General features: G+C 37.7%; 1 protein-coding gene, 1 non-coding gene and 1 pseudogene across 3 annotated transcripts in view; 1 reads left to right on the top strand and 2 right to left on the bottom strand.

The window, feature by feature from the left end:
• Window positions 1–24,515, top strand: part of BRWD1 (bromodomain and WD repeat domain containing 1) — a 109,934-nt gene that overhangs the window by 21,427 nt on the left and 63,992 nt on the right. For both annotated transcript variants that reach the window (XM_053657768.1, XM_053657767.1), the window contains exons 6-18: window positions 1,335–1,433; window positions 1,781–1,941; window positions 3,621–3,842; window positions 5,731–5,831; window positions 7,737–7,807; window positions 9,659–9,759; window positions 10,510–10,550; window positions 11,351–11,449; window positions 13,630–13,780; window positions 14,266–14,400; window positions 15,177–15,305; window positions 16,906–17,131; window positions 23,804–23,989. In XM_053657768.1, coding sequence (XP_053513743.1) covers window positions 1,335–1,433; window positions 1,781–1,941; window positions 3,621–3,842; window positions 5,731–5,831; window positions 7,737–7,807; window positions 9,659–9,759; window positions 10,510–10,550; window positions 11,351–11,449; window positions 13,630–13,780; window positions 14,266–14,400; window positions 15,177–15,305; window positions 16,906–17,131; window positions 23,804–23,989 — 1,722 coding nt within the window. The remainder of the gene's footprint in view (window positions 1–1,334; window positions 1,434–1,780; window positions 1,942–3,620; window positions 3,843–5,730; window positions 5,832–7,736; window positions 7,808–9,658; window positions 9,760–10,509; window positions 10,551–11,350; window positions 11,450–13,629; window positions 13,781–14,265; window positions 14,401–15,176; window positions 15,306–16,905; window positions 17,132–23,803; window positions 23,990–24,515) is intronic.
• On the bottom strand, window positions 15,419–16,536 carry LOC119048828 (heterogeneous nuclear ribonucleoprotein A1-like; annotated as a pseudogene).
• Window positions 19,186–19,292, bottom strand: LOC119048852 (U6 spliceosomal RNA). The gene has a single exon (XR_005082407.1). It is a non-coding gene; the product is annotated as a U6 spliceosomal RNA (small nuclear RNA).

Below are 24,515 nucleotides of genomic sequence, written 5' to 3' on the forward strand. Positions count from 1 at the left end.
GAACCACCCTCCCTCTTGATTCCATGCCAGAACAGTTTGTCAGCATTAGTTGTTTCTTTGTGCTTTATGGCCATGCCGCACTGTGGCTCGAATTAGGAAACTGTTCACATTCTTCCTTTTTCTGTGTTCCTATTTACCTTGTAATTCTGTTTTAGGTTGTTATATAGTAGTTGCCTGGGTAGCCTATTTCCTTTACTTGTGTCAAGCTCAATGTTGTTTTGTAATGAGCACTGCTTTAGAACTGGCAGACCTTAGAAAAGAGACTTCAGCAAGCTGACCTAGGGTAGGGGCTATATTTTGCTGTTTGTTTTGTACTAGTTCCACGGGAGGATGCCTGGTAACTGCTTTTTGATCATTATAGTGGTATTGAACCCATTCATGTAAAATGCTAACATGCCTGTTAGTTTGGAGCACCCGAGGCTCAGTAGAAGTTTAGTAGGATGTCTTCCTTCCCCTCCCCTTTTAGTTGTGAAGAAGCTAATTTCTAGCACAGAATAATCTGTATTCTGCTACTCCTCCCTATTGAGGGGAAGACATTTATTAAAAAAATTTTTTTAGTATATTTGCTGGTAGATCAAAGAGGGATGGGATGTTAGAATTAGTGTTCAGATTCATATATCCTACATACGTGCTCTTGTGTAAAGATCAGCTATGACCCTTAAACAAGAGGAAAGCCATTTAATTTCGTCAGTATTTCCGAAGGAGATTAAAGTCATAATAATATTGGCCAAAATTAATTTTAAAATCTAATGACATTTTAATAGTTAATTAAATCAAGGATCTTCATATAAATCAAAGAAATTGAAATTTTCCTTACAAAAGTTTTTGTTTTTGGGAAGTTGGATCAGTTGTGATTAAGACTTTATCATTAATATTGTATGGTATAATTCCACTTTGAAAAATAAAAATTTATTTGGCATTGAATGGGACTTGGAGTCAAAAGATCTGGTTTTGTGGTCTATCTTGACTGATCATTTGCAGTGGATCTCTTTAAAGGTCCTGGAACCTTTGAGCCTCAGTTACCTCACTTGTAAATTGGCGATTAATACCTACCTCACAGGGTTGTTGTGAGGACTCCATGAGATAATGTATGTGGAAAGCACTTTGTAAATTGTAAAGTGCTGTACAATGTTAGTTGTTGTTGTATCTGAGATGTCTTAAATTTTTTTTTCCTTCAGAAATAGTCTAATAAACTTCTAGGGCTTTTCTGTTAAAGTATATTAGTTGGTAAAATTTTGAATAAACAGTTTATTAAAATATACGTAAGTACTCTATAAAATCTTTCTTGGGGTTAACTTTCAAGATTTTATGTGTATCTAAAATTCATTTTAAAGACTGCAGGCACACAGTTTGGAAGGGCTCTGCCTTTGCTGCTCTTCATAGAGGAAGACCTCCTGAAATGCCAGTGAATTACGGTTCCCCACCAAATCTCGGTAAGTGAGGCTGGCCTTTGAGATGCTTGAAACCATTTGAATTTCTTGACCAACTTTGTAACTGCTCGGTTAAAATTTTAAAGGAAATACTGGTAGTAGCATTGTCTCAGTAGAAACAAGGATCAATTTTCAAATTTATTTTCCTAAAATACTAAAAGTAATAAAGATGAATGAAAAACTATTTTATTATTAAAAAAGAAGCCTACACCAGTGATTATAATAGACCAGAACTGAGAAGAAACTTGTGTCCTTAGGATTTCCTGAACATAGATTTTTGTTTTGGAGATTTTCTTAGCTTTTTACATATTGGCACCCCCTTAACCATTTTTGTTGTTTTTATTTCCTAGTGGAGATACATCGAGGCAAACAACTCACAGGGTGTTCCACTTTTAGCACAGCATTTCCAGGAACTATGTACCAGCATATAAAAATGCACAGAAGGATTCTTGGACATCTATCTGCTGTTTACTGTGTAGCATTTGATAGGACAGGACATAGAATCTTTACAGTGAGTTAACATTTTCAACTCAATTTGTTATCATCTGGAGCACTTTGGTGTTCGTCAGAATCTTTTAAGAAATCTTTTAAAACACATAGATTCCATGTTTCCTATTCTCAGGGATTTTGACTCACTAGGTGTGGTGTGGGGCCTGTAAATTTGCGTCTTTATTTAGTGTCTCAAGTGATTCAGATGTAGACAGGCCTTGTATAGTGGTTGTGAGACTTGGTTTAGAGTAGTGGTTCTTGGGAATGATCATCAAGGATGCTGAAAGATATACATGCCTAGTACTTCTTCAGCCCATTGTAGACCTACTGAATTAGGTCAATTTCCACTCTGTGTATTAATCAAAACCAAACTGCCCTGGCTAGTGTAGCTCAGTGGATTGAGTGTGGGCCTTTGAACCAAAGGACTGCGGTTTGCTTCTCAGTCAGGGCACATGCCTGGGTTGCAGGCTTGTTTCCAGCAGGGGACGCACGAGAGGCAACCATACATTGATATTTCTCTCCCTCTTTCCTTCCCTTCCCCTCCAAAGATAAATAAATACAATTTTTAAAAAACAGACAGACAGCCCTAGCTGGTGTAGCTCAGTGGATTGAGCACAGGCCTGTGAAGCAAAGGGTTGCTGGTTCGATTCCCAGTCAGGGCACATGCCCGGGTTGCAGGCCAGGTCCCCAGTACGGGACACATGAGAGGCAACCATACATTGATGTTTCTCCCCCACTCTTTCTCCTTCCCCTCTCTGTAAAATTAAATAAAAAATATTTTAAAAAAACAGACAAACAAATCAAAAAACAACAAACAAACAAAAAAACCCCAAACCAAAACCCCTCCCACAAGTCTCTAAATCTTTCCAGGTGATTCATAGTCACATTGAGTGCTCACTGATCTGGGGAAATTGATGATTCAAACAGATATTTCATAATTATTATAAAATTAATTGTAACTTTGGAATTTGATTTATATTTTTAATGTTGTAGGGGAAAATTAGGATGGGCAAAAAGTTCAAATTTTAGGCCCTGGTTGGGTAGCTCAGTTGGTTAGAGCACCATCTGATCTGCCAAGGATGTGAGTTTGATCCCGGGACAGGGCACATTCAAGAAACAAACCAGTGAATGCATAAATAAATGGAACAACAAATCCATGTTTCTGTCTTTGAAAAAAAACAGTTTGAACTTTATTTCTCAGTTGTGAGATTCAGAGTAGATACTATTTGCAAAATGCTGGTACTATAAATTTTAGACTGTGTTGTTTGGTTATTTAAAATGAGGGTGGTAGTCCCATTATTTTTAGTTGTGTTTGGGAACAACTACTCTTTTATCTCAGCCTGTAAAATGTAGATCTTTCCTAACACTCATCAAATTTTTTAGCTTCATGTGAACTAAATTGACATTTAACTATTGTTATTAAAATAGGTGAGCCATGAACTTGTAGTTGGACTTATTACTTGGCAGAGAATTTTGAGAAGATAGTATTATAAAATGGTCTGATTCATAGAAATGAAAACAGTATCTTTATGTAGACATTGCTTGATTTTAAAAACTGTTATAGGTGTTCTCAGTATGAGTCAGTCACACAGTATTCTACAGTTGGGAAGAGGAGTTACACTGGAGTGACATGTAAATGGTATTTTTTAAATGGTAAAGGACTTCTCCATTGACATTTATTTGGGATGTATTTTCTCTTAGGGTTCAGACGATTGTTTGGTGAAGATTTGGTCAACACATAATGGTCGCCTATTATCCACATTAAGAGGTCATTCTGCAGAAATTTCAGATATGGCAGTAAACTATGAGAATACGATGATTGCTGCAGGGAGCTGCGATAAAATCATCAGAGTGTGGTGCTTGAGAACCTGTGCCCCAGTGGCTGTGCTCCAAGGACACACAGGGTCAATTACGTCTTTACAGGTAAACTAGTGTTTGTGGGCACTTTGTGTGTTAGCTCCTCCTTCTTTAAAACTCCTCTTTGGAAATGAGAAATGGTAAGATGCTTAGTCATTATATACTGTATTTTAAATTTAGTACTCAAGAAAGAATATAATTAACCATGGTTCCATGATTCTTGGGAAGATGATTTAATAAATATGTGATGTGTTAGAGGTTTATATGAAGGCTTGATGGATACTAAATGAGTCAATTACAGACTGATGAGAGTAGTTAATGGTTTTGCTACCTTAAAACTTGAGGATTTTGGTAAGCTAATTAAATTTGCTAAGTACACTTAAACTCACTTTTAGTCCATATTCTAGAATTTAGATTTAAATAGTCACTTTCAACATTGCTACCCTTCATTTTGTGTACTTGAAGAGACAGCACTTGGAAGAAGCTTCTTTGAAAAAGTCATAAGTTAAATCCTACCTCCCTTAAAAAAGTATGTGAACTTGGGGGAGAAAGTCATAAAACAGATGATAGCCCTCGCTGGTGTGGCTCATTGGATTGAGTGCCAGCCTGCAAACCTTAAGGTCACTGGTTTGATTACCAGTCAGGGGATATGCCTGGGTTGCCTGACAGGTCCCCAGTTAAGGGTGTGTGAGAGGTAGCCAATGTCTCTCTCATGCATTGATGTTTTTCTCCCTCCCTTCTCTCTCTCAAAGTAAATAAACTTATAAACTATACCCTGAGATATAAGGGTAACTGTGAATCTTCTAAGAAACCACCAAAACCAGTTCTTTCTCTTTCTTTTCTACTGATGGTTTTTCTTTCCTAAGCTCCTTGTCATGAATGTCTCATGAATTAGCAAGGTTTGTTGCTTCTTCCAGGTTTTCCCCCATTCTGAGGGGAGGAGGAACAATTAAGGTTAAGGTTCTTAGATTAGTTGGTTGGTTGGATCAATTCTTGGTTCTTTATCTTACCTGTTTCTTTTCAATCACTATTTGTACATTGCCACCATACAAATCTTTTAGTTGACATCAGAGTTTTATTTGATAACTACTTCTTAATTGGGCTCAGATTCTCTACCCATTTCAGCACCACTTCCAAAAATGAACACTTTAGTCATGTAGGTCTTCCCATTGCTATCAAATACTAAATTCTCTATCATATTTGTACTTTTGTTCATATTACTTCTTTGCCTAGTGTGTGTTTCTTGATGGCTTGTATTTTCCTCTGTATCTTTTAAGCCTTCTTGGATATCTCTTGACAAGACTGAATTTTCTCTAGCTTATTTGTGTAGCACAATTGGGCATTAACATTTGTTGAATACAAATGTTAGCCTTATTCTGAAGTTACAGTATAATTCTTATAGTTTCTTCTAATACTTGTATGGTTTTAAAAAATGTTAAAATCGTGATTCACTTGGAAATTATTCTGGGGTGCAGTGTGGGGGGTAGATCCAGCTTCCCCTCAGGTTGCTGCACAGCTGTCCCTTTGCCATTGATGCAGCTGTCCATGCTCTCCCCAGTGGATTTGAGTTGGATTTTGGAGTCATAGATTTTTCGTTGGTGGTTTTGTTCACGTACCAGCTGTGCCTCATAGTTTTGATTTTTGAGGCTTGGTGATACACTTTCATATATAGGACTAGATCTTTACTCTCTCTTTGTAAAAGTTAATTTACATTGTGACTCAATTATTTTTTAAAATAATTTTTTTACTGAGATCATACTAATGTTTATAAGTTAATTTAGATATAGACTTTATTTTTTATTTATAGGTTATGCTTTCACTACAATAGTGTCACCTTTATTTTTGGATATCTTATATTTTAGATTGTCCATTGAAGTTAACTTTGAAATACTGTTTAAACTACAACGTTAGTAGGAGCTCAGGTAATTGGGTTGTATATCTTATTGCTTTTCAGTTTAGCCCAATGGCCAAAGGCTCTCAGAGGTACATGGTCTCAACTGGTGCTGATGGGACAGTTTGTTTTTGGCAGTGGGATTTAGAATCTCTGAAATTCAGGTAAGTGACTTTATGTAATAAGTTTTCTTTTTTGAAGGCTGTTTGTAAAGAGAAATTGCAGGTAGTGGTTACCTTTTTACTTTTGAACTTAATTTTTTTAAAGATTTTATTTATTTATCTTTAGAGGGGAAGAGAAGGAGAGAGGGAGAGAAACGTCAATGTATGGTTGCCTTTCATGCGTCCCCTGCTGGGAACTGGCCTGCGGGGAACCTGCCTGCAACCCCAGTATGTGCCCTGACTGGGATCGAACCGCGATCGTGTGGTTCGCAGGCCCGTGCTCAATCCACTGAGCTACACCAGCCAGGGCTGAACTTAATTTTTAAAAAAGGATTTTACATATTTATTTTTAGAGCGAGGGGAGGGGAGGGAGAAAGAGGGAGAGAAACATTTATCGGTTGCCTCCTGCATGTGCCCTGACTGAGGACCAAACCCACAACCCAGGGATGTGTCCTGAGCAGAACTCGAACTGGTGACCCTTCACTTCACGGGCTGACACCCAACCAACTGAGCCACACTGGTCAGGGCTGAACTGAATTTTTATTATATTACAGCACAGGTGGCAAACACAAGGCCCACGAGCTGAACCCACCCCTCCACCTTGTTTTATCTGGCCCGGCACCTTGTTTCTACCCGGCAGGAGCTCCTTGCCCCCAGTTAAGGAGTAGTTACATTTATACTGTCCTAAAGTTACATTCGGCCTTTGAAGGCAACTGCAAGGCTGATGCGGCCCCTGGTGAAAATGAGTTTGATGCCCCTGATATACAGCATATGTGTCATACTGACTACTTACTGTTTACAAATTTCTATTTAGATAGTTGGGTATGTAAAAGGAACATAGCTATTCTCTCTTAGTGCACATGTTTTTGTGAAAAAGACAAGGTAGCATGTGTTTGAAACATTTCAAAAATATTAGAAATGTATAATTAGATACATAGCAGTTTAGGCCAGATCATTTAAGAATCAGAAGACATGGATTTTGGACCTTTGTTGTTTAATACAGTAGCTACTAGCTACATGTGACTGTCAAGTACTTCACACTAGATGTGAAGTGTAATTCACATCTAGTGTAATTGAGAAACTGGATTAGTTTAAATTTAAACTGATAACTGGATTCAGTTATTACAAAACTCTTAAGTATATTTCAAACCACTTGAGAATGTGAGTTTAATTTTTAGCTATGAGAACTGAATATTTGATGGAAACATTCAAATTGAGATATATTCTAAATATCCAACATACTTGAAAAGATTTCAAAGATTTAATATGAAAGAAAGAATCCAAAGTTCTCATTAAAGGCCTTGGTAGAGCAGCTCAGTTGGTGAGAACATTGTCCTGTTATGCCAAGTTCGTAGGTATGATGCTGGCCAGGGCACATACAAGAATCAACCATTGAATGTATAAATAAGTGGAACAACAAGTCGATGGTTCGCCCCCCCCCCAAATTAATAAGTTCTCACCAAAATGTTATTAGTATTGGGATATTTCAGCTATTTGGAGTTAAATGAAATAAAATTAATTTCATCTCCTTTCAATGTGGCTACTAAAAAATTTAAAGTTACACATGTGGCTTGCATTTTTTCCATTGGACAGTACTATAACCTGGTGATTTTGTGCCCTGCTCTGTAGCCTTGATGATGGGTTCATTTAGAGACTCTGAGCTGTAGTCACCTCAGTTGCAAACGGGAGTTAGTAGGTCTGCTCTTTCTGTGTCGCAGGATTGGTATGAAGATGGAAATGAGACAGTTTTCTAAAAATCCATCTAGCTATAATAGCATATGTGGAAATACTTGGTGTACTGTGAAGCACTATAGAAATAACATAATATTTAAATATGCTAGCTTGAAATCAATATTTAAATAATGTTAATTGTAGAACTAATGTATTTTAAAACATCATCTTTTAAAGTCCACGTCCCTTGAAGTTCACTGAAAAGCCTAGACCAGGTGTTCAAATGCTTTGTTCTTCTTTTAGTGTTGGTAAGTACTTCTTTTATTTTATTTTAGCATTTATTGAATGACCACATTATTATTATTATTTTTTAAGATTTTCTTTATTTATCTTTAGAGGGGAAGGGAAGGAGAGAGGGACAGAAACATCAATGTATGGTTGCCTTTTGTGCATCCCCTGCTGGGAACTGGCCTGCAGTCCAGGCATGTGCCTTGGCTGGGAATCGAACCGTGATTGTCTGGTTCGCAGGCCCGAGCTCAATCCACTGAGCTACACCAGCCAGGGTGAATGACCACATTATTGATAAAAGCCTTTATCAGATAGATAGAAAGTGCCTTATGTTCATTTCATTAGGTTTAATCTGTGATTGTTCATTTTATTGGCCTTTTTTTTTTCCTCTTTCACTCCTTTACTCTGCCTTTCTTTGATTTTGATTAGTAATGAGTCAGTGATGGAAGAGATAGCTGGCTAATAGGAGGCTCAAAATGTCCACACCAGCAATTCCCGTGTACATGCCCCAGAGGTTACGCTATACCAAGATGGTGATTTTCTTTTAACAAGATAACCTGTATGTTTTTTTTTTGTAGTTTAAATTGTTTTCCACACATCTTGGTGAAATCATTCCCCATGTTCTTTTCTTGCACAGTTAACTCATGTGCTAACCTTTTGTTTAGGAGAGGTCAAGGATTTTTTTCCCTGTAAAAGTCTGGAAACTTCAACAAGTGAACTTCATATTCCATAGCTAGGGTTAGGTATGTAAAGTTGTCTAGAAAGCAGAGCCCCTTCTGCTCAACATTTTTAAAGCAGCACCACTTAGGGCCATTGCCACAACTCATAAAGCAGAGGGCAGCAACGAACATTTCCAGATTGAATTAACTTTAAAAAATTAAAGCCCCATCAGATTTTTTTCTCCACCACCACCAAATAATTCTTTGGGTGTCCCCACCACCTCAGTGTCCTACAATTGAACGCAGTCTGTCACTTTACCTAGAGAATAGTGAGAGATGCCACAGGTTAAGGGCTCATTCCTATATGATTCTCCTTCCCCCTACCTCAAGCTTCAGACCAGGTTGTCACCTGTGCTTCTGACCTACTGACTATTAGATTAGAGGTTTCCACAGACTCCTTTGAAGTTCTCTGAAGTCCATCTTTCTGGGGTTTTATGGAGGCTTGCTTACCACAAGCATGACCGAGTCCGTCACTGGCCATGGGGATTAATTACCACATTTTTTTTTTCAGACTATAAGATGCCCCCCCCCCCCATAATGGTTGTTAATGCTGCTGTTGAGTTCTATTTATATTTACATCGGTGAAATATTATGCTATTTATGTTATTAAATAGTTTACCACATTTTTTTGCTTCAAAAAATTTTTTCCTATTTTTCTCCTCTAAAACCTAGGTGCATCTTATGGTCCAAAAAAATACAGTAACTTCTTTCTCCCTCCTCAGCTGTTGGACTGAAAGTTCCCCTCCTTTATTCACATTGTTGGTTCTCCTGGCAGTCAGCACCCTCCCCCTGCCCTCCACTCCCTTCAGAATGCTTTCTTAAAGTCACCTTGTTATTATAAACTCTGGTGTGGTTGAGATGGGTTTGCTGTGAATATCAAGACACCTTTAGCACTCTTGTCATTTAGGAAATTCCAAAGGTTTTAGGAGCTGTGTGCCATGAACAGGGACAAAGAGCAAATATATATTATTAAAAACCTGTTATCACACTATATTATATTAATTTTATTTAACATGTCTTTATATAGTGAATTAGAAAATGGATTTGTTGAGGTAAACTTTTGTAATAAAAGCTCTAGCTTTAATACAGAAATTTCATTTGTGCAGATATTTGTTATAAAGTGGATTTTTAACCCTTAACATTTTATTCCAGGTGGTATGTTTTTGGCCACTGGCAGTACTGATCATGTAATCAGAATGTATTTTTTGGGTTTTGAAGCACCTGAAAAAATTGCAGAACTTGAAAGCCACACTGTAAGTATTCATGTTTTAAAATTCTGTAGGTTAATTTAAATAGTAGTCCTGTTGATATATAGTAAAATACTGCTAACAGTAATTGATATGGATTCTAATTTTAACTTAATTGTAGGAGGAATTGCATTTAAAGGTGAAGGATGTTGACAACTCAGGTAGCACCTTGACAGTGCTACTATTTTCCAGTGGTTATTTCAGCTTTAAGTTCAAAATCTTGATTATGATGGTTGATATGGGTAGGTTAGGTTCAGGCGGGCCAGTTTATCTTAACCAGGGTCTTGAAATCAGAATGCTTTTTAGTAATGTGTGGTAAGATATATAACTCGGTGTTCTGGGATATTGGTTAGTGGTCAGATCATGTTTTCTCCTAAATGCAGTTTTGTGAGGTTATTTGATAAACATAGATTTGAATCATTTTAAAAGAAAAAACCTTTTGGGGTATAAATAACATAAAACATGCATATTCAGCCTTGTTTTCAGCTGTTTAAACCTTTATATTTTGATTGCTTTACAAATGTATCAATTTTTATAGATATTTTACTGCATATGTCTTTGAAATGAGAGTCCTGTTAGATTAATAGATTCTTTGCACTTAAATGTGTAATTTATGTTTGAGTAACAAGACTGAGCAGCACAAGTGCAAATTTCTTGCTCTAAAGCAAATGTGCTTCTAGCTCTAAAACTGTTTTTTGTTTTTGTTTATAAACTATGCAAATGATGACTTTTGTGTTTTTTTTCTTCCTGATTTAGGATAAAGTTGACAGTATCCAATTTTGTAATAATGGTGATCGGTAAGTGTGTTTATATTTGTAGGTGTTTTAGGCATACATAACTGTGCTTCATATCAGTATAGCTAATACGTGGCTTTCTGTACTGCAGGTGTTTGTTAGTAAGTAGTTTATTAATTGAATGAAAAGTGCCTGGGCAGTGGGAAACACATGAAGTACAGGATTTTAGAATTGTGGTTTCTGCTGTGTCTTGTGACCAAATGTAGGTCTCCTTTAGCCTAAATGAACTAAATTTTTGATTTACAGAAAAATTATGTGAACTTAACTTTATATGTGAGTAGTTAAGACTTCTCATCAGCTACTGTGCTGTTCCTGAAATGGAATTATCACTTAAGTCTTTTTTTTTTGTTTTTGGTGATTCCCAATGTCTCTTAGTTGCCTTTTCTAATTTGCAGTTTCTAATACTGTTAGAAGATTATTTTTACACAGTGGCCAGCATGAATTAGAGTTTAGCATTAAGGTGCTTAGAATAGCGCATTTACTCTTACTACCATAATTTTCCCATGTCTTTAATTGTTCCTATTTTCCACCTCTCCAGGTGCTATTGTCTTGTCAAAACCAATCTATTTGACAAGCTATTGATTGAGTTTGAAGTACGCTTTATTTCACAGAGCCAGGCAGATTATAACAAACCAGATTGTTCCCATTTAGATATACCCTAATGCTCTGACTTTTCACCTAACACCTATAGATTTACCTGCAGTCAGGACAGCTACATTAAAAAAATTTTTTTTTGCTTGTGATTTTAACTGTAGCTGCTGGTGGCATGTGTGTGAGTATACATCTTTTTTTAATATTTTAAGGTTTTTAAGTGGTAGCAGAGATGGAACAGCACGTATTTGGAGATTTGAGCAGTTAGAATGGAGAAGCATTTTATTGGATATGGCTACCAGAATCTCAGGGTAAGTTGAGATGGTTTGTTTTAAGTATGGTACATCATAAGTTTTTGGTTTTTCCCGATTGGTTGATTGCTTTGTTCAGGGGACTGGAGCCCCACCCCCCTGTTCTGAAGAGTTGTAATAGAAGGGAATGGCAGGAGGACAGGAGTGGGTGGAGGTGGAAGAGGGTATAAAGGAGGATGAATGGTAATGGAAAAAAAATACAATAAAAAAGGAACTATTAGCCCTGGCTGGTGTGGCGCAGTGGATTGAGTGCTGGCCTGTGAACCACAAGGTTGCCAGTTTGAGGTCGCCAGTTTGATTCCCAGTTAGGGCACATGCCTGGGTTGTGGGCCTGGTCCTCAGTTGGGGTGTGTGAGAGGCAACCAATAGATGTATCTCTCACACATTGATGTTTCTCTCCCTCTCCTTCTCCCTACCTTCCCCTCTCTCTAAAAAGAAATAAATCTTAAAAAAATAAACTATTAAAAAAATGAAGTAAATGGCTATCCCCTCTGTGTCTGACAGACATTTAAATCTCATCTAGCCAAAAGAATTTATTCTTAACATTTACATAGGAGAGAACAACATAGTTGTTCTACTGTTTCTCAAAGCATTGACTTCCTCTTACGTGTTGTATTTAAAACCCACCTACACTTTAAACAAATTATAAAAATAACTGGGGCATGTCAAATGTGGGAATTTTACTTTTCTGCAGATAGGATTTTTGGAATATTTTAAAATTGGCTCTAGCTAAGTCTGATGAATAAAGGATGCAAAATTTATTGTTAAGGGGGGAAAGTTGTGGTCCAGTGGGAGAGTTTTTTTTGTATGCTAAAATTTTGGCTTGTAAAATGGCATTGGAGGCAAGTTTGTTCTTCTGTTCCCCTCCCCCAACATTCCAAAGTTTCACACTTCTTTTTAGTGTCTTATTGATAAGTTTAATACTTTCCAAGGTAAATATTACCAATTTGAAATACATTGGCTTTTTTTTGTTTGTACGTATTGGGAGGCAGTATAGGTGGTGGAAAGAGCACATGTTTTTGAATCAGACTTTTGCTTGGTTTATACCTGTATAATTTTGAAAACATCATTTAGTATTAGTTTGTTTCACTATGTGGAAAATGAAACAGCCCACCTTTAAGTATTATTGGAAATTTTAAATGATAGGATGAAAGATGGTAGCATACTGCCTGGTCCAGCGTAGGCATATCAGTATTCTTTTGCCTGGTGTAAATATTACTTTAGTTACACTGTAATAGAAATATAAAGTTAATACATTTTAGTTTAGAGTTTATTTCCAAGGTTTAGCTTTATATTTTTTCATACCAGTTTTTCTTACTCTTTTTTCATACAGAGTTTTCTGTATGTAAGGAATTGATGGATATATAATAATAGTTTTAGTGTTCTAATCTTGCCTATTCAACTTGATGAACTGTCATAGGTCTGTTAGTAAATTCCAGGTTATTAACGGGGGATACCTATTAGTTTAAAAGGGAGAGTGGAGTCTTATTCTCCTTTATATTTTGAAAATGTTCAGTATATGTTCGTAGTTCTCAATGTATTAGATGATTTCAGAAGCCCTTAGGCTTTTCCTCACCCTCCCACTATTTACTGCTGACTATATTTTACAGTGGAACTTTACATCTCACTCTTTAAAAGGCTGCAAAGCATTGCAGACATATGTGTCCAAGACTTCTTACTATGGGACCCAAAGGAACAGCCTGTAGGGAAGTATAAAGAGATGAGTACAGTTTCACAGGTCAGCAAATTGTGTGTCTGTGTCAGGCACTTTTCTAGACATTGGGGATATGAAGATAAATTTCTTTCTTTTTGTCTTCCTAAAATTTCTTATTCTTTCTGGAGAGAGAAACAGTTGAAAGTATTACTGTTAGGGCTTGGGCTTAGGAGAAAAGAGGTAGAGAGAAAAAGCTTTGTTTTTATGAGTAGCGGTGGTATCCTGAAATCTGTCTTAATTTAGTGTCTGAACTGCTTCTGAATAATCCCCTACCCTCTGGTTTTTGCCCTGATCTGTTTATATAGATTATCTGTTATGGGTTAGATTGACCAACCTTCTGTAGAGTTGGTAAGGTAAGCACAATGAACTGGATTACTCTAGTTATTTTTGTATAGATGAGGGATTGTTTACATTGTATAGCCCACCATTTAAGTGTATTTACACATTGTGTGTGTGTTTTTTTTAGGGACTTGACTTCTGAAGAAGAAAGGTTCATGAAACCCAAAGTAACAATGATAGCTTGGAATCAGAATGATAGCATTGTTGTCACAGCTGTGAATGATCATGTCCTCAAAGTATGGAATTCGTATACTGGACAACTGCTTCATAACTTACTGGTGGGTAGTTCTTATCCAATATAACAAACCAAGATTTTTTTTGAGCTATAATTTTATTTTTAAACTATGAAATTAATATATTAAACATGTTTCTTTTGAAGATTTTATTTGTTTTTAGAGAGAGAGGAAAGGAGGGAGAGAGAGGGAGAGAAACATCAACGTGTGGTTGTCTCTTGCACACTCCCTACTGGGCACCTGGCCCACAATCCAGGCATGTGGCTTGACTGGGGATCGAACCAGTGACCTTTTGGTTCGTAGGCTGGCACTCAATTCACTGAGCCACACCAGCCAGGGCTAAATGTGTTTCTTTCATTTATTTTATCAAATAAATAGAAGTTTGTATATATACTGGTGAAAATTACTGTCAAATACATTTTTTTCAAATACACTTTTAAAAGCCCTTACACACTATGCAAATGTGGGTTTTTAATTAGAAACTTATAAATTGCAAACCCTCCTTAACTATATGACTTTGTTGAATGAAGGGACATGCTGATGAAGTATTTGTTTTGGAGACACATCCCTTTGATTCCAGAATTATGTTATCTGCAGGACATGATGGCAGTATATTTATATGGGATGTTACAAAAGGTACCAAGGTGAAACATTATTTTAATATGGTAAGTGAAGTCTGTGATATCTTTATGCATGGTCGCATTTGTTTCAATTATATAGATTAAAAAGTTTAGCCAAAAACAGGTCTGCATGTTTTGGTATATTTCTAAAAACCAGAGTATTTAAAGCCTAACAAATACCTGATAACCATATCTACATATACATGAAATTCTCTGTGTAACTGAGGGAGAGATTTTCATTTAGCTTTGTGTGTATTGGTGAATATCTCTGTGTTTAAATTGGCAAAATATAGTAATTATACACAACTTGAGACTGTGCAGCAATATAAATTTTACATGGCAATCACAAATCTTAGTAGAAAGTTTAAACTCTAGAATAGTATTGATTTTTAGTTATAAATACTGTACTTTATTAAATTTTAATTATTTATATTATAGGCTATCAGTCAATAGTATTTTGTTATGTATTAAAACAAAAGTTTCTGAAGGTGCTTGTCGTTCATTTGTCTGAAAAAAGCCCTCATTTTGGATTGGTTTATGATACTTCATTTAATCATTTTAAGAATTGATTAAGGGTATTGGTATCTAAAAGTGAATTTTCTTTACTGAAAATATAAATTGACATGCTTAAAGAAAAATCTGTTTTTAAATTTGTTTACCTGAATCGCTATATTATAGCAGGGCAGCAACAGTGAAAACAGTTGATACAGCAAAAGCACTTGTGTAAACTTGATCATAACTTTATTCCTTCTCTTATGGTTAGAATGTGCCAGACTTTTATTTGACTCATGAGTGAGGCTTTTTCCCTCTGTGTTTCCTAGATTGAAGGACAAGGGCATGGAGCTGTATTTGACTGTAAGTTTTCACAGGATGGACAGCATTTTGCCTGTACAGACTCTCATGGGCACCTTCTGATATTTGGGTTTGGATGCAGCAAGCCATATGAAAAGGTCATTTAAAATTTTTCTTTTAAAGACATTTATTTAACGTCATGATCAAACTATTACATTTAGCAATCAACAGCATGGGTGCAAAAAGAAAAAAAAAAACTACATTAAAAACCCTTTGTTGGAATGCTTTACATTTTCCACAGAACCAGAAACTAAAATAACCTATTATACAATTAGTCACAAATACAGTCCTCGAGTTTTTTGCCCATTCACATGAGAATTGTCTAAAACATGTCTTCTCTGTAGCAGCCAGGCCCTGCCACCACTGTGCTTGGCTGAGTTCACAAATCTGTTGTGACCCGTAGTTTCTCGGTCACTTCTCTGGCTCTCCTCTCCTGCTAAGCTTTGTTTATTGGCAGTAATTATTGAGCCCTTTCACTGCCATAGCTATTGCTGCTGCTGCTGGAACCGCCATAGCCACCTTGGTTTTGTGGTCTAGCAAAGTATTGGCCTTCACAACCATAGGGGCCAGAGCTTCTGTCTCCAAAGGTTCCTCCTTTCATGGGTCTGAAATTTGAAGATTGGTTGTTGTAATCGCCAAAATTATTGTGGCTTCTGCCACCTCCAAAATACTTCTATCATTACCAAATCCATTATAGCCATCCCCACTGCCACCATAACCACCACCACCACCATGGCAACCGCCAAAGTTGCCTCAACCACTGAAATTTCCTCCATGACCAAAGTTGTCATTCCCACCAAAATTACCTCCATGACCACCTCTGAAGTTTCCAGAACCACTTCAACCTCGTTGGCTGGATGGAACACTAGCCATCTCTTGCTTAGATAGGGCTTTCCTTACTTCACAGTTGTGGCCATTTCTAGTATGGTATTTCTGGACAACATTCTTGTCTACAGAGTCATGGTCATCAAAGGTTACAAAAGCAAAGCCTCTCTTTTTACCAGTGCCTTGGTCAGTCATGACTTCAGTCACTTCGGTTTTCCCATACTGTTCAAAATAATCTCCTAGGTGATGTTTTTCAGCGTCTTCTTTAATACCGCCGACAAAAATCTTTTTCACAGTGAAGTGGGCACCTAGTCTTTAAGAATTTTCTCTTGAAACAGCCCTCTTTGGTTCTACAACTCTTCCATCCACCTTTTGTGGCCTTGCATTTATGGCTGCATCTACCTCCTCCACAGTGGCATATGTGATAAACCCAGAGCCTCTGATGTGCTTGACCTTTGGATCTCTCATCACCACACAGTCTGTGAGCATTCTGCGTTGCTCAGAATGGCTTCTCAGACTCATCTGTTGTTCAAAGCTCAAACCTCTGACAAAGAGCTATTGTAGTTGCTCCAGCTCTTTGGGAGACTGACTTAGACGTGACAACCACAGGACAGGGAACTTCAGTGATGCTAACTGAGCAGCATCCACTGGCAGAAAAGTTAAATATTTTTTATAGCAGGTAGAATAAGTAGTTATGAAGGATATTTTGAAAACAGGTTAGATGTATTAATTTTATTTCCTTATTTTTCTAATTATAATTAACTGCTTAGTATTTTTTCTAATATGTATAAACCTCATAGTATCAAGTATCAACATGTAAACTTCCTTCCCTTTTCATTTGTTTTTGTTTTTGTTTTAACTTGCCTTTTCTAGATTCCTGATCAGATGTTCTTCCATACTGACTACAGACCACTGATTAGAGACTCGAATAATTATGTCTTAGATGAGCAAACTCAGCAGGCTCCTCACCTTATGCCTCCACCATTCTTAGTAGATGTAGATGGAAATCCTCATCCAACTAAGTACCAGAGATTAGTACCAGGCCGAGAAAATTCTGCAGATGAACATTTGGTTCCACAGCTAGGCTATGTGGCAACAAGTAAGTACAAAGTCTTTTTTTTTTTTTAAACAAAACAAAGCAACTTTATTTGAAAAATGTAAAGAAAAACACAAAACTCCTATACTTGCAAATTCACCTGTTAATAGTTTGTAATAATTGTTTTATCATTTATCTCTAGATGTGTATTGTTTTGATTCACTTGAGGCTCAAGTTTGGAACCTCATGTTTATTTACTCCTAAGTACTTCAGTCTGTATTTTCTAAGAACAAAGATACTCTCTTACATAAACATAAACTATAGTCAACATTTGACAGAATGCAACATACAATGTTGTAGCCTTCCTGGTCAGGATGCTCATGATTGTGGTTTGTCCAATGGTAATGTCTTTGGACATTCAGGGTGGTGTCTACCAGGTGTTGCCACTTTATTTTTCTCTTTGTAAATAAGTAATCTGTGGGGACATATTATGTAGATAGTCTGTTCATTATTAGACTTGTGTTTTAGGATCTACTGATGATTTCGCCTCAGTCAGTTGTTACTTGAAGGTTGCAAAATGATTGTTTTCTAACTCCTATAATCATCAGACCTACATTTTTTTAGTTGGTCTTATACTACCCTTCCTTTTATATATGTAGTTCATTAAATTTTAGTTTGGACTTATAGATGGTAATACAGTGAGTTATAGTCTAGCACTGTTGTTGTTACTTTGTTGTCTATATTATCCTTGGATTTGAGTACTGGAGCCTGTTCTGGCTGGGTTTTGTGTCTTCTCAAGTTCCCTAGAGTACTTGTTTACTTTTTGGCATAAGGTATTCCAGTCCCATCTTGTACTTTGCCTGGCCTAGCCAATTGCAGAGTTTTTGTATTTTTCATAGTGGTACAGTGGTTCTCCTGATAATTATTAAGCAAAGGAAAAAATGCTTCTACAGGCATTTACCTTGGAGATACTGCAGGTTCAGTTTCAGGCCACTGCAATAAAGCAAATAATGCAACAAAACAAGTCACATGAAATTTTTTATTTCCCATTGCATATAAATACTATGTTTACAGCCCTGGCCAGTTGGCTTAATTGGTTGGAGCATTGTTCTGTGCACCAAACGGTTGAGGGTTTGATTCCTGATGAGGGCACGTTCCTAGGTTGTGCGTTCAATACCCAGTTTTGGTATGTATGGGAGACAGCTGACTGATGTTTCTCACATTGATGTCTGTCTTCCCCCTGTCCCCAAATCAATAAACATATCTTTGGGTAAGGATTTAAAAAAAAAGAACTTATGCTTACACTGTACTGTAGTCAGTTAAGTGTGCAATAGCATTGTGTCTAAAAAATGTACATCCCTTAATTAAAGAAAACTTCTGCTAGAAAGTGCTCGTCATCATCCGAGCCTTCAGCAAGCTGTGCTCTTTGATGGTGCAGGATCTTGCCGTGATGTTGGTGGCTGATGACTGATCAGGGTGGTTGTTATGAAGTTTGGGATGGCTGTCGAGTTTCTTAAAATAAGACAACAATGAAGTTGGCCACATCGATTGACTTCATTTATTTATTTATAGAGAGGGGAAGGGGGGGAGGAAGAGAAGGAAAGAAACATTGGCCCACAACCCAGAATCAAACCCATTACCTTTTGGTTTGCAGGTCAGCACTCAGTTCACTCAGCCAACCTGCCAGGGCTGATTGACTCTTTCTTTCACATACAATTTTTCTGTAGCATGTGGTGCTGTTTTATAGCATTTTATCCATAGTAGAACTTCCTTCATTATAGGAGTCAATCCTCTCACACCCTGCTGCTGCTGTGTCAACTAAGTTAAATTTTGTAAATCCTTTGTTGTCATTTCAACAATCTTCACAGTGTCTTCACCAGGAAATTCCATCTCAAAAAACCACTTTCTTTGCTTTCTATAAGAAGCAACAACTCACCTGTTAATGTTTGATCATGAGGTTGCATCAATTCATTTATAGTTTTAGGCTCCACATGTAATTCTAGTTCTCTTAATATTTTTTACCATATCTGCAGTTAAATCCTCCACGGAAGTCTCCCAAACTCCTGTTAATGTTGTTATTTTGACCTCTTCCCATGAATCACAGATGTTCTCTTTTTTTAAATAAGGAATGCTTCATGAATTTGCATGTTCTCCTCATGCAAGAGCCATGTTCATCTTCTCTGTATTGTTCCAATTTTAGTGTGCATACTGCTGAAGTGAGCATGAATCCTGAATGTTCTTAATGGTATCTGGAATGGTGAATCCTTTCTGGAAGGTTTTCAGTTTACTTTGCCCTGATCTATCAGAAGGATCACTATATAGCAGCTATATGAAATGTTAAATAGTAAACTTGAAAATAGAAAGTACTCCTTGATCCATGGCCTACAGAATGGATGTTGGGTCAGCAGGCATATAAACAACATTCATCTCATTATTGCATCCTTGTCAGAGCTCTTGGGTGGCTAGGTGCACTGTCCATAAGCAGTAATATTTTGAAAGGAATCTTTTTTTTTCTGAGCAGTAGGTCTCAACAATGGACTTAAAATATTCAGTAAACCATGTTGTAAACAGATGTGCTGGCATCTGGACATTGTTCCATTTACAAAGTACAGGCAGAATAGATTTGGCATAGTTCTTAAGAGCCCTGGGATTTTCAGAATAGTAAGCAAGCATCGGCTTCAGTTTCAAGTCACAGCTGCATAAGGCCTAACAAGAGGATCAGCCTGTCCTTTGAAGCCAGGCATTGACTTCTCTTGAGCTGCAAAAGTCATACATAGATGGCATCTTCCTTCAGTATGAGGTTGTTTTATCTGCATTGAAAATCTTCCTTAATTATCTTTAGGATAACTTGGTGCAGCTTCTATGCAAGCACTCAGTGCTTCACCTTGGGCTTGGTTTTATGGAGACTGCTTTCCTCAAACCTCATGAGCCAACCTCACCCAGCTTCAAATTTGTTTTCAGCAGCTTGCTCACTCTGTCAGCCATCACAGATGTGAGGAGAGGCAGGGCCTGCCCCTGGATTAGGCTTTGGTGTAAGGTAATGGTGTGGCTGGGTCGATCTTCTGTCTAGTCCACTACAGCTTTCTCCATATCAGCAGTAAGGCTGTTTCTCCTTCTTATTCCTGTGTTCCCAGGAGTAGCACTTTTTACTTCCTTCATGGGTATTTCCTTTGCATTCACAGCTTGGCCAACTGTTTGGTGCAAGAGGCCTCCCTAGCTTTTGGTGTATCTTTGCTTTCAACATGCTTCCCTCACTAAGCTTGACATTTGTAGCTTTTGAATTAAAGTGAAAGGTGGGTGTCTCTATCATTGGAACCCTTAGAGGCCATTGTAGGGTTATTAATTGGCTTAATTTCAATACTGTTGTGTCTCAGGGACTAGGGAGGTTTGTGAGGAACAGCTGGTTGGTGGAATGGTCAGAACACACACAACATTTACCCATTAAATTCACCATCTTACATGGGTGTGGTTCCTTGTGCCCCCAAACAATTACAATAGTAACATCAAAGATCCCTGATCACAGATCACCCTAACAAACATAACAGTAACAATAAGTCTGAAGTATTGCAAGAATTACCAAAATGTGACACACGGACACAGAGTGAGCAAATGCTATTGGAAAAATGGTGCTGATAGACTGTTCAATGCAGGGTTTCCACAAACCTTCAATTTATTAAAAAGAAAAACAGTATCTGTGAAATGTTATAAAGTGAAGCACAATAAAATGAAGAATATGCTTGTATTTTGTTCAGATGAGGATTGATTTACTGACACTAAATCACCAGTTTATATTAGGGTTTTTTTTTTTTTAAGATTTATTTACTTTTAGAGAGAAGGGAAGGGAGGGAGAAAGAGAGGTGGAGAAACATTAGTGTGTAAGAGGTATCGGTTACCTCTCACAAGGCAAAGGACCTGGCCTGCAACCCCAGGCATGTGCCCTGACTGGGAACCTAACTGGTGACCTTTAAGTTCACAGGCTGGCTGGACTCTGTCTTGTCTTGTCTTGGGATCACAGCCTTGTGCTGCCTGATTTCCAGTGTTCGAGAGCCCTTGTTTCCTTTATTTTTAAGCCATTGTTAATAGTAGTTTCTAGTGGAAGGGCAGTTCCTGTAGCACTTAAGCCTTCATAGGTTGAACCTACTTTAATATTTGAATAGTGATTGCATTATGCCAAATAGAAGCAGTTACCATTCAGATGATATTTGCCAAGCTACGTTTAAATGTTTTGTGCTGTGAAAGAAAAGGTATATAAAGTTAGGGTTTTGGGGGAGAAGTAGGGGATTAGAGTTCTTTTCTACTGTTTTCCCTTTGGTTCCATGTGTTCATAGGATTTTTATGATATGCCCACTGCTAATTAAAACCTCTATTGTTTTAGATTGGAGCTTCATTTCTTCTTAGCTCATTTTTTGATAGTAATAAAAAATTTTAGCCCTGGCTGGTGTAGCTCAGTGGATTGAGCACAGGTCTGTGAACCAAGGAGTTGCCGGTTCGATTCCCAGTAGGGACACATGCCTGGGTTGCAGGCCAGGTCCCCAGTTGCGGGTGTCTGAGAGGCAACCACACATTGATGTTTCTCTCCCTTTTCCTTCCCTTCCCATCTTTCTAAAAATAAATAAATAAGATCTTTAAAAACTTTTTTTAATGATACTAAGATTTAAAAAAATTTAATGATATTAAGATATTTAGTGATACTAAGTTAATCTACTGACAGTTAATGACATTCAGCTTTTGTGAGTTTCTCATTGATTTCCATAGTAAAATGGAAGTCTTAATCAGTGAACTATGACTATGAGGGAATTAACTTAGTAGGATGTATTTTTTTTGTTGGTACAGAAAATGACATTTTTTCAGTTTCTGGATCTGTTATATGAAAGTGAGTTAAATCTTTGAATTCCTTTTGCTTAATTGGCTACTAATTTCAGTTAGGGTTTTGCTTAAAAGTTGGTGAGGCGCTGGTCTGTCCTATATATTATGTTCAAAGAAGATGCATTTTGTGGTGGAAGGGCTATGTAAGGAATTTTTTGCACTAAAATGTTAATGTTTCGATGAATTTCCAGATCCACACTGTTGACGGAGAGACCCTGTTCTTCTTGCTGACTCATGTAAAGAATTACAGATCAGCAAATCTGTTAGCGTGTAATCAGTTTATTAGTGGCCCGGTCCCAGAGAAGAGAACGGGACTGGGTAGAGTGGGGGTGAAAGACAGAGTTTCAGGGCAAAGCAGGGCGACATAAGCAAGAGTGGCTGAAGACCAGGTGGCCAGCCCCCGGGCAGCCTGAGGCCGGGTGGCCAGAGGCCCATTGGCGAGGGAGCCAAGAGTGTCAAGAGCGCCCCAAGCCCCCGGGAGAGAGTTCTTTGTTCTGAGGACTTGCTGGTGGGGTAGGAGAAAAAAAGTTACATGTTGATTAACAGTAAATGTGGTGCCAGCTTTCCTGGGGGAATGTGACTACCCAAACTAGGTATGCGAGGGGGTCTGTTCTCCCAAATCCTTATCTTGCTCCAGACTCCATTTGTTCATCTTGCTGTAAAACAAATACGTGACAGGAGGCAGTTAATTAAAATTGGGGCACTTTTCAAAGTTATTTATGGGCTCTTTCTGTAAGCATCAGGGACTCCCTCGGAAAACAGATAGTGACCAGAGGTAGACAGTTAACCAAGGTTGTTTTATGGTCTCCTTCTTTGGGCACCAGGGACCCTCTCCCACATTCCAGGCCTTGGGAGGAAAGCACAGTGTCCAGGCTTTCTCTCCCAGATAGTGGAAATGCTACAAGAATTTCAAGGACTTCCCTTCTTTCTTGTTAACATAGTGTCTCTTGTGATGTTGAAACACCTGGCAATATTATTGGACTCAGGACTGCTGAGTTAGCATGTGAGACATGTCATCTTGCTCCCTGCCTCGGTTTACTGTTAAGTCTACCTAAGCGGTAAAAGGTGTTTCCTGGCATCCAGGATGCTGGCCAGTAGCAGTGCAGTCTCAGAGTTCTTCCTGTGCTGTCTCCTGCCTCACAACTACTGAACACTTTTTACTTGTTAACACTCATTCTGAACCTATCAAATATCTCTGAAAATGTATTATTTGAAAAATGAAGAAAAGACACTTCAAAAAATCTGATTTTGTACTTGAAGTAAGAATTATGGGTACTGGCTATGCTAAAAGCGTATCTCAGGGGGTGGGGGAGAAACTTAAACTGAGTGGGAGAGGCTTGTATAGATGCCTCCTGCAAAGGCCCCTGTTCTCTCAGGATGCTTGGAGTGGGAGGAGAGCCAGAGTTACATAGTTTGCTGAAGGTCAGAGATATACTCCCCCTTAAAAATTTTTTTTAAAACAGTGGAGAAGAATTGCCACTGCTTTTTCTCCCTCCTAAATCATTCATTGTTGCTGTGTTCTAGTGAGAGGGACCTTCGGCAATAAGATTTTACTTTTAATGAGCCATATTTTGTATAAATGAGGGGTGTAGGTTAGTGTGAACTAGCAAAATAAAATTTTCACTGAACTGTGCTTTCATGTGCTCACTTACTGGGGTTTCAAAGACTCTACTGAGGTTTCTGTGGCATTTATTATTTTCTGAAAGAAATGTTTTTTGTCTGACTTAGTTATGAATGTATAGGATATCTTTTTTTTTAAAGCAGGAACTCTGACAGTTGCTAACATAATTTTAATTGTAGCCTACTGGAAGTTTTTTTTTTCTGTTTATGTATGGATTATGATTTTATCTTCATTCTTTGAATTTGCAGGTGATGGAGAGGTAATTGAACAAATTATAAGCCTACAAACGAATGATAGTGGGGAAGGAAGCCCAGAGTCCAGTGTTCTTGATGGAATGATAAGACAGCTGCAACAGCAGCAGGATCAGAGAATGGGAGCTGGTCAGGATACCAGTCCCAATGCACTTCCACATGGGGGAGAAACACCACGAAGAGGTAATAAATGTGTGAGATGTGTTTTCCCATAATATGGCTGGATTGAAATGGAAGAGTAAATGAAGTCATTGTCAATTACATGTGAAAAGAAAAACTAAGCAGTGTTTTTTATAATTTAAGTATTAGTTTGGATAGCTTTTTAGATGTAGAGTTGATATGCGGACAAATGGACATTTGATTTTCAAGTACTATGAAAGGTTTTATAAAGGAAAACTACAATTCTAGGTTTTCCTTACTTTATAAACACTTACAATTTTTTGCAAAACTGAATTTAATTGGGCCCCAGCTGGTGTGGCTCAGTTGGTTGGAGCGTCCTCTCATAACAGAAAGGTTTTGGGTTTATATCCCGGTCAGGGCACATACCTAGATTGTGGGTTTAATCCCTGGTCTGGGTGCAGGCATGTGCAACCCCTGGATGCAAACGATTCCCAGTCTGGGGGCCAAACCGGTCACTGCACCAATCCCCATTCAGGAAGGGCAGCAACTAATCAGTGCTTCTCTCATCGATGTTTCTCTCCCTTCCTCT

Source organism: Artibeus jamaicensis, unplaced genomic scaffold (assembly GCF_021234435.1).
Source record: "Artibeus jamaicensis isolate MK-2021 breed Jamaican fruit bat unplaced genomic scaffold, CSHL_Jam_final scaffold_474, whole genome shotgun sequence".
NCBI classification, from domain to species: Eukaryota; Metazoa; Chordata; class Mammalia; order Chiroptera; family Phyllostomidae; genus Artibeus; species Artibeus jamaicensis.